This window comes from Garra rufa, chromosome 14 (genome assembly GCF_049309525.1).
Source record: "Garra rufa chromosome 14, GarRuf1.0, whole genome shotgun sequence".
Classification (NCBI taxonomy): Eukaryota; Metazoa; Chordata; class Actinopteri; order Cypriniformes; family Cyprinidae; genus Garra; species Garra rufa.
This window is the reverse complement of record NC_133374.1, coordinates 5,902,249-5,919,844: the sequence shown is the minus strand read 5'-3', so window position 1 is coordinate 5,919,844 and position 17,596 is coordinate 5,902,249. Positions and strand designations below refer to the sequence as shown.

The following is a 17,596-nucleotide window of genomic DNA, read 5'->3' as shown; positions in this document are numbered from 1 at the left end:
TTGTTCACATCAGCATCTTTTGGCAATGAAAACAAAAACTTTCTTTCATAAGGCAGAACACAGCATCTTCTCAACATGATGTAAACACACTAACTAGCAGAAGTGTTTGTATTTCGCGGGTGGAGGAGTTATGCTAATGTGTTACCAGTGAGTAGATCGGTAACAAGCAGAAGATTCGAAAATATGACGACTTGTTAAGGCAGTTCTGAGTTTACCCTTTCATTTAAGAGACAATATCTTTATTTATCATGCACTAGTTGATTAACAACTTTGCAGACTGTTTACATTGAAGGACAGCTACCTTACAAACTGAAAAAAACCCATATGACCTGCTTTTTAACAACACTGGTGACAAAATATTGATTAGCCATGAGTCTTTCAGACTATGATCCATCCTGTGACAAATTTAGTGTATTACTGTATTAGTGTAAAAAAAAATCCCTCAATTTTTTTTCCTGTGGTAATCTGCATTATGCCTCACGTGTGTGGATGATGCTTTATGCTTAATTTGTAAAAACTATTTTAAGAAAGCTCAAATTAGCCAGATGTACTTTTAAATGTGCTATTGTATTTATATAAAAACTTTTAAAAAAATCAGAAACAGCCGCTTTGTTAAAGAGTTTATGCAGGTGAGGACCAATAGCCTAGAGAGTTAACTTACCATCCTCCTAGCCGTTCTGAGGAGGAGTTCCTGTGTTAAAATGTGAAGTCAGTACAGTCGCCTGTATTCAGCTCCTCAAACACCATCCATGAGTGAAGTATTACAGAAGACACATCGTTTTTATCGCTTGTGTTGATTTTCGTCGTCGAAGAACTCGTTGGATAGAGAGCGAACCGTTAGGCTGCTATGACAACCTGAGTAAACGCGGGTTTTTTCCTGCTGTCTTCAACCTCTGAATCCTGGCCGTTACTGTGGTGAGGACGCGCGCTTTGTGTTTAAATTCACACACGGGCGGGAAGAAAGTGACTGGTCTCAGAGTGTGGGCTGCTGTGGCGGGAATCATGCTAGCGTTGATGTTCACCTGTCGCGTACTACTGCTCTTTCTGTTGTCGACTTCAGTAAAGATGACGGACGACAATCAGGTAAATTAACGACTGGAGTTGTGTAATAATAGATGTGTGTTTGTGTAATATTTTTTTACAGATGCAAGAGGATTAGGACAAATCTTCTGAAAAGGTCAGGTTTACAGATAATTAACTGCAGAAAATGAACTAAAAGTAACGATGAACTTGTCTTTTTTTTTCCTTCACAAAGATAACGTAACCCTAGTGAAGTAAAAAGCGTTTTTATGTATTTCTGGATTTCTGTGTAAATTATAGTATCACTGTGTGTCATAAATTTCCCTGTCAAAACATGCACCTGTTAACCTACAAAAAAGCCACCTGGAAATGTGAAATGCCACAAGGCACATAAATCTGAACAGACTAAAAGGGTTTTTGTCTAAAAGCGACATAGGAATACAGATTTTCTTTCTTTAATCACCCTGTTTTAAAAGGCAAAATATTGGCATTAAATTGAAAATATGCACACCTGTCAGCAATGCAGCAATGTGGCACCACATCTCTCATTCATTACTAAACCAACCACCTGAGGCCACTCAGACTGTATATTTATTTTCATTCACAGTTGTAAATTGTTAGACATGCCTCGTGTCTACAGTGCTGCCTTGTTCTCCAACAGAGACATCGTTGACTCTCTGTGTTGTTTGTTACTGCGCACTTGGCAGGAGCAGCTTTAAACACAACCATGTTCGTGTCACTTTCAATGTTTCATTTGCTGTTGCACATTGAAATTGGACTGTGAAGGTGTGGAAAGCTTCCATCCTGATGATTTTGGCACATTCAGGGAAATGCACAACCTAGAGTCCAAAAAATTAAGTTACTTTAGTACTTAGACTCTGTCATTGAAATATTAGAATTTAAATTATATGAAACCCTTATATATGTATATATATATAAATGTGTTTAAAAATTGGTCTTTCCAACTGCTTTATAACTTATAAACATACTGGCATTCACAGAAAAAAAAATAATAATTAGGGCAAATACAGTTGAAGCCGAAAGTTTACATACACCTTGCAGAAGCTGCAAAATGTTAGTTATTTTACCAAAATATTATTTTTTATAATTATTTTTTATTTAAACCCACTGCCCACTGTTCTTTAGAAAAATCCTTCAGATCCCACAAATTCTTTGATTTTTCAGCATTTTTTGTGTATTTGAACCCTTAGATCCATCTTTTCACACTGAGAGCAACTGAGGGACTCATATGCAACTATTAAAGAAGGTTCTAATGCTCACTGATGCTTCAGAAGGAAAAATTATGCATTAAAGGCCAGGGGTGTAAACTTTTGAACGGAATGAAGATGTGTACATTTTTCTTGTTTTGCTCAAATATCATTTTTTATTTTATTTAGTACTGCCCTTTAGAAGCTACAGAAGATACTTAAATGTTTCCCAGAAGACAAAATAAGTGAAATTTACCCTGATCTTTAAAGGCTCTTAATGCTTTGTGTTTCCTTCTGGAGCATCAGTGAGCATTTGAACCTTCTGTAAAAGTTGCATATAAGTCCCTTAGTTGTCCTCAGTGTGGAAAGATAGATCTCAAAATTATACAATCATTGTTGGAAAGAGTTCAAATACACAAAAATGCTGAAAACCAAAGAATTGGATCAACACAGCATTAGGAATCAAGTGTATGTAAACTTTTGAACAAGGTCATTTTTAATAATTTCAACTATTGTTTTCACTTGTGATGACTTTGACTATATGTCAAAATGTGAAATATGTTATCAGGTCAGTACTAAATAAGAAATAACATGCTTTTTGTATGATCCCTCTTATTTTGGTAAAATAATTAACATTTTGCAGATTCTGCAAACTTTTGACTTTAACTGTTATTGGACATCAATTAAGAAAATGTAAACAAAACACCCTATTGTACATAATTAATGACAAAATATGAGAAAACACAATTATTCAGTTCCAACTGCGATGGATCATGACTTGCCCTTTACAGCCTGTTTTGGAATATTTGGTTTTTATGCAGATTTTTTACAGAACTGCAAGTTTTCATGGTTTCTCAGTAATGATTGTGGGTTGCATATAGAACTTGTGCACATGTACACACTCATCAGAGATGGAGATGTTTCCACAAATGTCTGAACATGTGCAAGTCATTTTGCAAGCGCTCTCTCTCAGGCCTCATTAAAGGACACACTGCTCTATTCTTTTCATGGATTCAGTAAACACTGCCACATATGTTTGGGATATTCTTGGGTAATGGAACTTCTGCTATTATAATTCTAAACTGTTTGGCTGTTTTTTTTTTTCCACACTACAGAAAAGATATATAACTGTTTAATACTTCTAATCTGGCACATAAAGATTGTTACTGTTGTGATTGGAAAACTTGTGCTCTGATATGTTCTTAGTGCAACATTGGCCTGTTCAGACTCTATAATTACAAATTCATGAGGAATTTTGAATATCTATTTAAAATATAAACATGCAATCTCTTTGCATGCATTCAACAAGATAATCTGTCCTTTGAGAGAGTGCATAAATATAAATCTTTCATTGGCGTGTCTAAACCGTCTGGCATCACCTTCCCATCCAGCTTTTTTCACGACAGTAGCCTGCTGTTCTTCAGCCAGACACCATGTTTCCCATTTTTTGAGAGTTTTTACACAGACTAGCCTTTCACATCCAGCCAGATGTAAAGCAACTGACCCCCTCCCGTTCTCTAATTATAGTTGCTGGACAAGCATAGGCGTCAGACGTGCATTCTGGACTGTGCTAGAGGGCGCCAACAAGCAGTGTGTGGCAGCAACGGCCGAATGTATAAATCTCTGTGCACTTTCCAACGTGCCCAGTGCATCAACAGCCAGCTGAGGACGGCCGCATTGTCAACATGCACAGGTGAGATTCATCGTGTCAAAACAAAGACTTTTTATTTAAAAGTCTGAAATCTTTGTGTTTGTCAGCAGATGCGCTGAGGTCTAAATGTCAGCTGGCGCGATCTCAAGCTCTGCGGGCCAGCGCTCGTAATGATTCCTTCACCGTCTTTATCCCAGAATGCAAAGCTGATGGAACATATACAGAGGTATTGTGATGCTATACTAATATTTTAGGAAAGCACAGCAAAAACATTTACTATTTAAAATAATTGTTTTCTATTTGAACATATTTTAAAATGTAATTAATTCCTGTGATTAAAACTGAATTTTCAGCATCATTACTCCAGTCTTCAGTGTCACATGATCCTTCAGAAATCATTCTAATATGCTGATTTGCTGTTCAAGAAACATTAATATTATTATCAGTATGTAAAACAGTTGAGTACATTTTTTCAGCATTCTTTAATGAATAACAAGATCCAAACATCAGTATTTATCTGAAATAAAAAGCTATTGTAACATTATACACTATTCCGTTCAAAAGCTTGGAGTCAGTCTCATTTGTTTGTGGGGTATACTGAAGTATACTTTTAACAACACTTTAATACTTTATCAAGGATGCTTTAAATTGATCAAAAGTGATGATAAAGACATTTATAATGTTGCATAAAATTTTACTTCATATTCATCAAAGAAACCTGAAACCTACTCAGTCTACTCACAATAATCATAAATGTTTTTGAGCAGCAAATCAAATTATTAGATTAGATTAGATTTCTGAAGGATCATGTGAATTCAGCTTTGAAATCACAGAAATAAATTACATTTTAAAATATATTATAGGAAACAGTTATTTTAAATAGTAAAGATATTTTACACTTTTACAGTTTTTTTTTTTCAGTACTTTGGGTTAAATAAATGGGGTTGGTGAGCAGAATAGGCTTATAAAAACATTAAAAATCTTACTGTTCAAAAACTTTTGACTGGTAGTGTATGTACTGTATATATCACTTGTTTCATTTCATGATGTATTACATTTGGGCTTTACTCTTTTATTGCTTCTTTTAAGGAAAGAAAGCAGTATTCAAAAAAACTAATCAAACTGAATATTGAATGCTACTATGTTTGTATGTGCATATATAAAAAATGCATTACTTGAAATTTGTAGTCTGTTTCTGATTAAAAAATGTAAAAGTAATCTGTTACATTACTTTAATTACTTTTAGATTACTTTTGATCTAAATTGTTTATCACATATATTTAAATGGGATTATTGTCAACTATATTGACAATATAAAACATTCCATTCTTTGTTATCAACAATATGAAATGCATTAAGGGATTAGTTCACTTCCAGAATGAACCAAGATGTTCATGTCTTGCTTTCTTTAGTGTTCAGTCACAAAGAAATTAAGGTTTTTGAGGAAAACATTCCAGGATGTTTCTCCATATAGAGGACTTCAATAGTGGGTATTATCTTGAAAACCTCTATCTCATTTTCTCCTACAACTTAAAGGATTAGTTCACGTTCATAAAAACAATGTACAGATAATGTACTTACCCCCTTGTCATCCTCAGTCGTAAAGAAATTTAGTTTTTTTGAGGAAAACATTTCAGGATTTCTCTCTTTATCATGGATATGGATGGCGCCCCGAAGTTTGAACTTCCGAAATGCACTTTAAATGCAGCTTCAAAAGGCTCTAAACGATCTCAGCCGAGGAGGAAGGGTCTTATCTAGTGAAACGATTGGTTATTTTCAAAACAAATTGACAATTTATACACCTTTTAACCTCAAATGCTCGTCTTGTCTCGTCTCTGCGCAGTCAATGTGTAGTCAGTAGAATCCGGGTCAATGCCGTTAGGGGATGTCTAAAAACTCCCACACTATGTCGGTACTTTTGCAGCGATCTAATGCGATTTTTAAGTTAGGGAAGAAAACGAGATAGGAGTTTTTAGACATACCCTAACTGTATTTACCTGAATCACACAGACTTTGCATGCGCTGTGCAGAGATGAGACAAGATGAGCATTTGAGGTTAAAAAGTATATAAATTCTCAATTTGTTTAGAAAATAACCAATCGTTTCGCTAGATAAGACCCTTCCTCCTCGGCTGAGATCGTTTAGAGAAATGTCCGTTTTATTAGATAAGACCTTTATTCCTCAGATAGGATTGTGTAGAGCCCTTTGAAGCTGCATTGAAACTGCAATTTGGACCTTCAACCTGCTGATCCCCATTGAAGTCCACTATATGGAGAAAAATCCTGAATGTTTTCCTCAAAAACCTTAATTTCTTTTCGACTGAAGAAAGAAAGTCATGAACATCTTGGATGACATAGGGGTGAGTACATTGCCAGTAAATTTTCATTCTGGAAGTGAACACAAAATGCATTGAATTCCTATGACCTTTGACCTCTAGGTGCAGTGTCACAATCAGACAGGTTACTGCTGGTGCTCTATGCCTGATGGGATTCCTGTGAGCGGCAGCTCTGTCTTATATCTGCGGCCCAGCTGCACTAGTGAGTGTAATCAACTACTAATACCGATTTTTTGAGTATTAAAACCGGGTGAAAACATCTCTAGAAATCACTAAGAACACTCTAGCATTGATCTAATTCTAATCTAATTGTTTTATCACTCAATCTGTGTTGAAGGTCAGAAAAGTGACCAGGAATTAGCACAAGCAAGTGAGAGAACATGCACATACACACAAACAAATACTGCAGTATGATTAAATAACCATCCATAAACAATAATCGTAAATAATTGGTATCTGATATTTGCTTTCCGGGTTTAGAGCGAGGCATTCGGTGGCGCCCCACTCCTGATCCTGACCAGCGCTCTGTTCTGACCACTGCAGGTGAGCATTCAGTGTTACTTACTTTTTTTTTTACTTATACTTTACATATATTTGACCTTGGACTACAAAATCAGTCATAAGGGTCAATGAATAAATAAACCTTCCATTGATGTATGGTTTGTTAGGATAGGACAATATTTGGTCAAGATACAACTATTTGAAAATCTGGAATCTGAGGGTGCAAAAAAATCTAAATATTGAGAAAGTCGCCTTTAAATTTGTCCAAATGAAGTTCTTAGCAATGCATATTACTAATCAAAAAATTTTTTTTTATATATTTATGGTAGGAAATTTACAAAAGATCTTCATGGAACATGATCTTTGCTTAACATCCTAATGATTTTGACCTATACAATGTATTTTTAGCTATTTCAACAAATATACCTGTGCTACTTAAGACCAGGGTCACATATAATCTTGTTCATCTTTATTGCTCAAAATATCAGGAATATTAGCTTCTACTAACATGTTTGACAAAATATCCAAAACATTAAACCAAAAATCTTTATTTTGTGGAAAACACAGTGATCAAAATTAGAGAACAGTAACCGTTGTAAAACAAAAGATTACATCTGTGGCCATAGGACATCACTAGTTTCTCACATTACGCTGATGTGATTGTGGTCCACTCTTCTTCCACTCTCTTCCATAGTTTGGTAATCGTAGTGGGTTTTGTAGCCATTACTTTGTCACCGAAGATTTTCCAGATATTTTCAGTCTTGTTTAGATCAGTGAAGGAAATGCATGTTGAAGGAGGTTCTGTTGAATTCACCCTGCTTGTATCTTGTATAAGAGGCCCAACTCCTGCTGGAGAAAATGTCCCCAAACCATGGCACTTCCTCCACTACTTTTCACTGACTTCACTTGCACTTGGGGTTCAGTCTTTCCTCAGTTTGATGCCAAACCAAATGTTTCCAATTAGGTCCAAATAAGTTGAACTTGTTCTCATCACTAAAGTGAACTTTGGATCAGTCCTCTATCCACTCAACATGCTCCTCAGCAAAGGTCAGCTTGGCCTTTTGATTTTCTCTGCTGATGAGAGGTTTGGTAACTGCAGAGTTTGCTTTTCAGTGCGACTTCGCTTAAACATCCTGAGACAGATCCTTAGCCTGTTCAGCGCTGAAGCAGCAAGCAATTCCAGCTGCAGTGTTGAACCGATTCCCTATTGGGAGTCTCTGCGTTATCCTGTCTTACGTGGACGACCAGCCTTTTTAGGGGACTTAAATGAATTAGTGTCATTGTAAAGCTGCAATATTTGAGAAATCACAGATTTGGAATGACCAGCTTCTCTTGCAGTGGCTCAAAGGTTCATCGCTGGCTTGCATTTCATTCTGGAGTCATCTTATTTTTGTCATATCTTCTGACAGTTACTGATATACACTGGGTAACACATTAGCATAATCCTTATCTGCCCGCAAAATACAAATACTCTGACCTGCCCACAAACACTATCTATCTATCTATCTATCTATAGTTCATAATTCATCGTCTGTATGTCCATCTATTTTTTCTTTTTCTGTCTGTCCATCCGTCCAGTCGGTCTGTCTTTCCTTTTTCTGTCTGTCCGTCTATCCATCCATTCATCCATCTTTCCTTTTTCTGTCTGTCTGTCCATTCATCTGTTCATCCATCTTTCCTTTTTCTGTCTCTGTCCATCCCTCCATTCATCCAGCTTTCCTTTTCTGCCTGTCTGTCTGTCTATTTATCTGTCCATCCATCTTTCCTTTTTCTGTCCGTCCCTTCGTCTATCTTACCTTTTTCTGTCTGTCTGTTTTTCCTTTTATTGTCTGTCTGTCCATCCATCCATCCATCCATCCGCCCATCTTTCCTTTTTCTGTCTCTGTCCATCCCTCCATTCATCCAGCTTTCCTTTTCTGCCTGTCTGTCTGTCTATTTATCTGTCCATCCATCTTTCCTTTTTCTGTCCATCCCTTCGTCTATCTTACCTTTTTCTGTCTGTCTGTTTTTCATTTTATTGTCTGTCTGTCCAACTGTCCATCCATCCATCCATCCATCCATCCATCCATCCATCTTTCCTTTTTCTGTCTGTCTGCCCATCTTTCCTTTTTCTGTCTCTGTCCATCCCTCCATTCATCCAGCTTTCCTTTTTCTGTCTGTCCGCCCATCTTTCCTTTTTCTCCTTTTTCTGTCCATCTGTCTATCTTTCCTTTTTCTGTCTGTCTGTCTGTCTTTCCTATTGTCTGAATGTCCATCTGTCCGTCCATCCATCGTTCTTTTTTCTGTCTGTCTGTCCATCTGTCTGTCTGCCCATTCATCTATCTTTCCATTTTCTGTCTGTCAATCCGTCCGTCTGTTAGTCTAGTTAGTGTGTTTACATCATGTCGAGAAGATGCTGTGTTCTCCACAGTCCACAAGCGTCTCCTAACCACAACCTGTAAGTACAATTGATACATTATGTGTACATTTTCAAGTGAGTGCTCAAAATATCTAGCTTTTTGTTCTAAAATATGACGTATTCCTAGTGCAGCTTTATGTTTTCTTACAGATAATTTGCTGTGAACCCAGTATTTCCTAAGAATGTGTCAATTAATGTAGACTGTCGTTGCTCTAATTAGTTGCTTAATAACAAACAATGTAACAAACTCTGTTGTTTCATCAGTTAATCACGTTTTCCCTTGGCTTACATATCCACCATTATTGTTTTGTGTGTTTACAGTTTAGCAGCTAAACTTTCGCTGTGGGCAGGATTTGCTGCCATTAGTGTTAAACAAAATGTTTTTATGTCATTAATTTAAGAACAGATTGGAGCACTATGCAAAGGTGCTCAGGGTTGCCAGGTTTTCACAACAAAACCCCAATTGCTAGCCCAATTGCTTTTCGAGGGGGTCCACCAGTAAAAAATCGCATTCCGGGGTGTAAAATACACACTTTGTCGGGGTTCCACTGGTAAATTTGCATTCCAGGGTATAAATATGACGTTATTAGGGTTGACCAGCTGACCAATCAGAGCAGAGTAGGCTTATGGAAGGGAGAGGTTTACAGACATTAAACTCAAAGCTGGTTCAATATTCTAAGAAAATTACAATATTTTCTGACCTTAGATGCATTGTGACCTGTTGTAGTGGACTCCAACACAATATTAGGACACTTTAAAAACCATATGACCTGCTCTTTAAGGAAATTAGCACCAGGTTTTTGTGGCATTAATGTTAACTTACGATATTATCATTTTAAATCCAGGAGTTATAGTGCCTCCATTTTTGCCGACAATCCTGAAGAAATCTGAACCGAATGGAAACCGTTCCATCAGACGACCTGCAGGTGAGATGGAAAGATGATTGAGTCTTCATTGGAGTGTTTTGAAGCCTGAATTTGTTCTGTTTCTCACTTTGCAGATTCTCTAAAGACCTGTGAACATGAGCGAATGTCTGTGCTTGCTGAAGTGGCCACTCAGGCCTCAAAACAGCGTTTCGTTCCAGAATGCAGTGCAGATGGACGGTACAGAGCGGTTCAGTGCTACAGCAACACAGGATACTGCTGGTGTGTGAGAGTGGACTCAGGACGGCCCATCCCGGGCACTTCAGCCAAGTAAGAAGATTATGTGTGTGAAAGAGAGTGGGCCTCATTTATCAATCTAACGTAAAAACGAATGAACAAATGAACTTACGACAAAGTTCACGTATGATTCATGAAACATTTGTATGCCGCCAATCCCGCCGTAAAACATTATTGCCCCTAGAGTTTACAACATGGAGAAACTAAATGAATGAGAGGTAGAGTTAAGTGTCATCAGCATAACAGTGGTATGAAAAGCCATGTTTTTGAATGACAGAACCTAGTGATGCCATGTAGACTGAGAAGAGAAGTGGACCAAGAACAGAGCCCTGAGGCACTCCAGTAGTTAGAAGTTGCAACTTGGACACCTCACCTCTCCAAGATACCTTGAAGGACCTATCTAAAAGGTTAACCATGTCAAAAGCAGCAAACAGATCCAGCAAGATAAGTATTGAAGATTTGGAATCTGCCCTTGCCAGTAGTCTTGGTTAAATGTCTATTTCTGAAACCAGACTGGTTGCTGTCCAGGAGATTGTTCTGTGAGAGAAAGATAGATACTAGACTACCAGAGTACACAAGCTCAGACCTGACATGAGATTTGATCGTAGCCACCGCTCACGTCCATATTGATAAATTCCAAGTTTCTGTTGTACGTTTGTTTCATAAATGAGGCCCAGTGAGTGTAGAAGACTCGACATGATTTTGTACTGTGTGCAGGAACCAACTGCCTGACTGCAGCGCTCAGGAAAAACACACGCTCATCATCAACAACAGCTACACACAGACTCCTCTCTCAGGTCAGATCTCAATCTGGATTAGATAAGTGGCATGCAGAATTGGAAGAATGTTAAAACAACAAATCCTGTGGTGGGAAAAAATGCTCTTGCTCTTCTAAATCCAGACATGACAAAGTTGTTTATACAAGGAAGCTGGGGAAGTTTATTTCTGCCAAGGAATAAAATATTTTGGCTTTTCCCCTCACACTTCTTTATATCTCACAAATCAGATTTTTTCTCTTACACTTCTGAGAGAAAATGGTCAGTAACTTCAGAATTGTGAGATATAAACTCAAATTTGCAAGATACAATGTTTTCACATTTTATTATGTTGCTGCCTAATGTTAAACTGTAAATTACTTTTCTTTCCACATCAATCAGAATGGTCACAGCTTCATAAATTTATAAAAAAAAAACTGAAATAAGTACACTGCATAAGTATGCATACGCTTAACTCAGTACGTAGCTGAAGCACCTTTACAGCCTTAAATCTTGTTGGGTATGATGCAACAAGATTTGCACATCAACATTTGGCAATTATCTGCCATTCTTCTCCTCACCTCTCAAGCTTTGTCAGCTTGGATGACAGAGCATTTTTAGGTTTCTCCAGAAATGTTTAATTGGGTGTAAGCCCAGGCTGTGGCTGGGCCACTCAAGGACATTCATGGAGTTGTTTATAAGCCACTCTTGCTGTGTGCTTAGGGTCATTTGCCTGATGGAAGGTAAACCTTCTGCATAGACTGAGGTTTTGTATGCTCTAGACTGGGTTTTCATTAAGGCTATCTCAATATTTTGGTGCACTGAGCTTTTCTTCTACTCTGAAGAGTCCCTCAGTCCCTGTCACTGAAAAACAGCCCCACAGCATGAGGCTGCTACCAGCACACTTTACTTTTGGGATGGTACTCTGCAGGTGATGAGCAGAGCCTGGTTTCCTTTAAACATGATGCTTGGAATTGAGTTGCATCAGTTTAGAGAATCTTATTTCTTACAGTCTGTGGGTCCTTTAGGTGCTTTTTTGCAAATTCCAAGTGTGTTTTCATGTGTCTTCACTGAGGAGAAGATTGAGTTTGGTCTGGTCACACCACACCATCATGGAGCTCTACTAGAGTGACCATCAGGTTCTTGGTCAGCAGTCTAACCAATGCCCTTCTCCATCATTTGCTCAGTTTGGCCAGGAGGCCAGCTTTAGGACGTGTCCTGGTTGTTTCAAACTTCTTCCATTAAGGGAAATGGAGACTACATGATTTTGAGACCCTTCAATGCAGCAGATTTTTTTTTTTTTCTGAACTCTTCCCCAGATGTGTGGCTTGATGCAATCCTGTCTCTAAGCTTTAAAGGCTTTTTTTTTTTTTTTTTACCTCAGGGCTTTGTTTTTGCTCTGATATGCATTTTCAACTGTTAGACCTTTTATTAATACATGTGTGTATTTCCAAATCATAGCATTCAAATGTGCTACAGGTTAACAGGTTAACATCTACAAGCAGTAAGAATGCTCCTGAGCTTAATTTTAACTGTCCCAGATATGAAATATTTATGCAATGGAATCATTTAAGTTTTTTATTTTTAATAAATTTAAAGATGTTAAAAACCTGTTTTTTGTTGTTGTTGCTTTGCCATTATGGTGAATTGAGTGGAGATTGACGTGGAAAAAAGTAATTTAAATCAGTTTAACAAAAGGCTGCAACATAATAAAATGTGAAAAGGTGAAGGGGTATGAATACTTTCACAAGGCACTGTATAAACTTGAAATTGTGAGAGAAAAAAAATTGTAAGAATTGTAAGATACAAATAAAGAAATTTAAGGAAAAATTTATAAGTTTATATCTTGCAATTGTAAAAAAAAATCAGCTGTATTGTAGGTTCTCAGAAGCATGTAGTCTCCATTACCCTTAATGGAAGAAGTTTGAAACAACCAGGACACTTTCTAAAGCTGGCCTCCTGGCCAAACTGAGCAAATGATGGAGAAGGGCCTTGGTTAGGCTGCTGAACAAGAACCTAATGGTCACTCCAGTTGAGCTCCATGATGGAAGAAACTTACAGAAGGACAATGTCAGGAAAAAAAGGCTGAATTTAGTGTTAAATTTTTTTTGTACTTTTTTCTCAGAATTGGGAGTTTATATCTTGCGATTGCAAGTTTATAACTCAGTTCTGAGTTTATATTTTACAATTATGATCTTTTTCCTCACAATTCTAACAAAGTCACTAATTTTTGTTTATTCCATGGCGAAAATAAGCTTTTATACTTACTTTACTATAGACTCATGGGCATTCATGTAAGGTGTATTTTTACAGTACATTTAAAGAATCTTTTTACAGAGTTGTATATACAATTTCAAATTTGAATTTTATACTATGTATTAATTGTGTTGTTTGTTGAATGTTGAATCTTTATCTGCCTATGTGAATATGATGACAATGAATTTAAATACAACCAACAGGTCAGATCTTACCCTGTTTGATTCTCTACTATATATATCACAGATTTAATTTACGATATCTGTCTGTGTTTGTGTAGGTTGTCCAAGTGTACGAAAGGCAGACTTTCTGATGAGTTTAATGCAAGCATTCCAGCAAGAATTTGAAAGTGGTGCTTCATATTCTCAATACAGGTTAGAGACATATACATCGATTACAGTCATTAGACATCATGATATTGAGTCATCATCAGAGTAAACAATCTTTCATAACATTGATCTGCTCCCAGGTGACTTTTCAGCATTTACTTTTGAGTGAATCACTTGATTTAGCATTTTGAATCAACATTAATTCCAATATGGATTAAATTTCAGTGTTGGTTTATACATATTTTGTATAACCTTTTTAAAACAGTTTGAAACTTTTTTTAAACTAATATTATTTTAGCCACATTTCAGAGTTCAAGGTCAGTTTCTGACCAAACCACTTATTTAGAATATTATATGCATGAACATTATCTTTGCAATTCAGTGTGGTTGTCATATTTACAACTGTTGTTATATTATATGAAACTATATTAAAAAAAATAAGAATTGAAATAACACAAAAGTGTTTTAGTGCCACATTAAAAAAGTAAGATTACAAGACTCAAGTCAAAATTCTGAGAATAAAGTCAAAATATTTTGAGAATAAAGTCGAAATTACGAGAATAAAGTCAAAATATTTTGAGAATAAAGTAGAAATTATGAGAATAATGTCTAAATATTTTGAGAATAAAGTCGAAATATTTTGAGAATAAAGTCTAAACATTTTAAGAATAAAGTCAAAATATTTTGAGAATAAAGTCTAAATATTTTAAGAATAAAGTCAAAATATTTTGAGAATAAAGTCGAAATTACGAGAATAAAGTCAAAATATTTTGAGAATAAAGTAGAAATTATGAGAATAATGTCTAAATATTTTGAGAATAAAGTCGAAACATTTAAAGAATAAAGTCTAAATATTTTGAGAATAAAGTCTAAATATTTTGAGAATAAAGTCGAAATTATGAGAATAATGTCTAAATATTTTGAGAATAAAGTCGAAATATTTTGAGAATAAAGTCTAAACATTTTAAGAATAAAGTCAAAATATTTTGAGAATAAAGTCTAAACATTTTAAGAATAAAGTCGAAATATTTTGAGAATAAAGTCTAAATATTTAGAGAATAAAGTCACAATTACGAGAATGAAGTAGAAATATTTTGAGAATAAAGTAGAAATTATGAGAATGAAGTTGAAATATTTCAAGAATTAAGTCAAAATATTTTAAAGATTAAAGTTGAAATTCCGAGAACTAAACTTGAAAGTCGAAATTATGAAAATAAAGTCAAAATATTTTGTCAATAAAGTCAAAATTACTAGAATTCATTTGTAGCAATTACAAGATTAAAGTTTTTAGAGTAAAAGTTTTTAGAGTATAGTTTATTACAAGTGCTCCTAAAAAGAAAAGTAAGCGTAAAGCCCTGTTTTGACTTTATTCTCAAAATATTTAAAAAATAAATCTGTAATAAAAAATAAATAAAACCTAAAAAATGTCAATGAAATTCTTTGGCAACTGACTGAAATAAAATAGGTTTAAATTGAAGTAGTAAAATGAATAAAATGAACCCTGAAATAACTTTATAAATAAAACTAAATAGAAATGATAATAATAAAAATATTTGATGAAAACCAAAAACTTAAAATGAAAACGAAAATTAGAAATGATTCCTTGACTTACTAAAATAAAACATAAAAACTGAAGTACTAAAATGACTTAAAATTAAACTATAAATATAAATAAATCTTGAGAGAAATATTAAAAAAGAAATCACATAAAATGACTAAAAACAAAACTAAAATGAAAAGTGAAAATATAAAAATAAAACCTCATTCAAAATGTTAATAAATACTGTTGCACTAAAATGTAATAGTGTGATTTAAAAGTACATAAAAAAATCACAAAATATTGATTCATTAATTTATGCATGCAAGTGACTTTGTAACCTTTCTAATAATTTTAATTGATTACTACATTCTGATTTCTGTGGCAGGTCTAGAAAATGTTGATCTAGAACGTCCATCATGACGAGTTTTGTGTAAAGTGTGTGATGTTGTTCTTGTCTCTCAGGACACCTGAGGGCCGTCCTCATGTCCTCACCTCTCCGGCCTCTTTCTCGTCTATTCAAACTCTCCGTCTGTACTTTACGAGGCTGGATGCTAACGCCAATGGGCTTCTGAGCGAGCGGGAATCACGTCCGTTGCGTCTCCTTCTCCGCAAAACACTGCGTCCTCGCCGCTGTGCCAAGAAGTTCATGCAGTTCTGCGACGGGAACGCGGACCGCCACCTAAGTGTTCAAGAACTCACTTCCTGTCTTGGCATTTAAGGCCGGACTCCATAAATATTGTGCAAGATGAAGTGTCTTTGGAAATCATTTCAGACTTGAGTTTGACCTTCTTCTCTCCACTGCTCTTTTGAGGCTCAGACTGCAGCGTTCAATCACTTCACTCTGGGTTTTTGAATCTGTTTCAGCTCTCGCCGGTGCTCTGACCTTTTCACTTATGCAAGTCCAAACACTGTGCCTTTCAAATAAAGGACTTGTTATTAGTTCTGTAAAAATAACCACGCTTAAGCCTCTCTGACCGCTGGAGCGCTCGAGTGTGTGTGGCTGTGCATTTGAAGGAGAACAAATTCAGAAAAAATTGACACCTTAATCATTCAGTGTTCGTGACATAAAGTAGGATCTGAAAGTCTAAGACCACATTGAAAACTTACATATCTGCTTTTTTATTTAAATTTAAATCACTAGAAAGTTTTTGGACCAAATACTAAGAAATTATTATTATTTCTTTTTTTTTTTTCAGCCAAAAAAATATTCAATGCAAATTCAAAAGTCGGGGGCCAATACATTTTTTTTTCTTTCTTTTTTTTTAAATAATTAACAATTTTGTTCAGCAAGGATGTGTTAAATTGATAAAGACACATATTGTTAGATTTCTATTTTAAATAAATGTTCTTTTTGACTTTTTATTTACTAAGAAATCCTGAAAAAAAAAATTAATATTAATATTAAGCAGCACAAATATTTCCAACATTAATAATAAATCAGTTTATATCTCACAATTCTGACTTTATTTCTTGCAACTGTGAGTTTATATCTTGCAATTTTGAGATAAAAAGTCAAAATTTGTATGTTTTTTTTCTCACAATTTTGACTTTATAACTTGCAATCGCGAGTTTATATCAGTCAATAATAAATAAAAAAAATAAATAAAACTGATTTCTGAAGGATCATGTGACTCTAAGGACTGGAGTAATGATGATGAAAATTCAGCTTTGACTCGCAGGAATAAATTATATTTTAAAGTATATTAAAATAGAAAAATGTATTTTTTTTAAATAGTAATAAAATTTCACAATATTACAGTTTTTTTCTTGGTGAGCAGAAGATACTTCTTTAAAAAAAAACATTAAAAATATTACTGATCTTAAACTTTCTTAAAAAAAGAAAGTTTATCTTAAAAGATAAACTCGCAATTCTGAGAAATGAAGTCAGAATTGTGTGATATCAACTTGCAATTGTGAAGTCAAAGCCCTCAAAATAGATGTTATAACTTACAACTACGAGTTTATATCTCGTAAATCTGACTTTATAACGCACAATTATGAGTTTATATTATGCAATTCTGGTTTTATAACTTGCAAATGTGAGTTTATATCACACAATTCTGAGAACAAAAAAGTAAGAACTGTAAGTTTTTATCTCACAATTCTGACTTTATGCCACATAATTGAGAGTTTATATCACACAATTTTGAGAAAAAAAAGTCAGAATTGTATGTTTATATCTCACAATTCTGATTTTATAACTTGCAAATGCTAGTTTAAATGACACAATTCTGAGGAAAAAGTCGGAATTGCGCAATTCTGACTTTATTTCTTGCAATTGTTAAGTTATATATCACAATTCTGAGAACAAAAAAGTAAGAATTTAGTTTTTATTTCCCAATTCTGACTTATAACACATAATTACTTACTACTATATCACATAATTGAGTTTATATCACACGATTCTGAAAACAAAAAGTAAGAATTGAGAATTCTGACTTTA

The 17,596-nt window shown here is 35.0% G+C and overlaps 1 protein-coding gene across 1 annotated transcript; it reads left to right on the top strand.

Annotated features, from left to right (window-relative positions):
- The first annotated feature begins 771 nt into the window (after positions 1-771).
- LOC141285382 (SPARC-related modular calcium-binding protein 1-like) lies at positions 772-17,220 on the top strand. Its single transcript, XM_073818396.1, has 11 exons — positions 772-1,083; positions 3,756-3,921; positions 3,990-4,105; positions 6,317-6,416; positions 6,552-6,584; positions 6,695-6,757; positions 9,959-10,039; positions 10,114-10,306; positions 10,991-11,070; positions 13,565-13,658; positions 15,616-17,220. The coding sequence occupies exons 1-11, from the start codon at positions 1,003-1,005 to the stop codon at positions 15,869-15,871; spliced, it is 1,263 nt and encodes a 420-aa protein (XP_073674497.1). The 5' UTR covers positions 772-1,002; the 3' UTR covers positions 15,872-17,220.
- The last annotated feature ends 376 nt before the right edge of the window (positions 17,221-17,596 follow it).

Excerpts from the sequence above, each read along its gene's own strand:
- LOC141285382 (XM_073818396.1), top strand. The coding sequence starts at position 1,003 with ATGCTAGCGTTGATGTTCACCTGTCGCGTACTACTGCTCTTTCTGTTG. Across the intron at positions 1,084-3,755 it reads AGATGACGGACGACAATCAG|TTGCTGGACAAGCATAGGCG; the intron begins GTAAATTAACGA and ends CTCTAATTATAG. Across the intron at positions 10,307-10,990 it reads ATCCCGGGCACTTCAGCCAA|GAACCAACTGCCTGACTGCA; the intron begins GTAAGAAGATTA and ends TACTGTGTGCAG.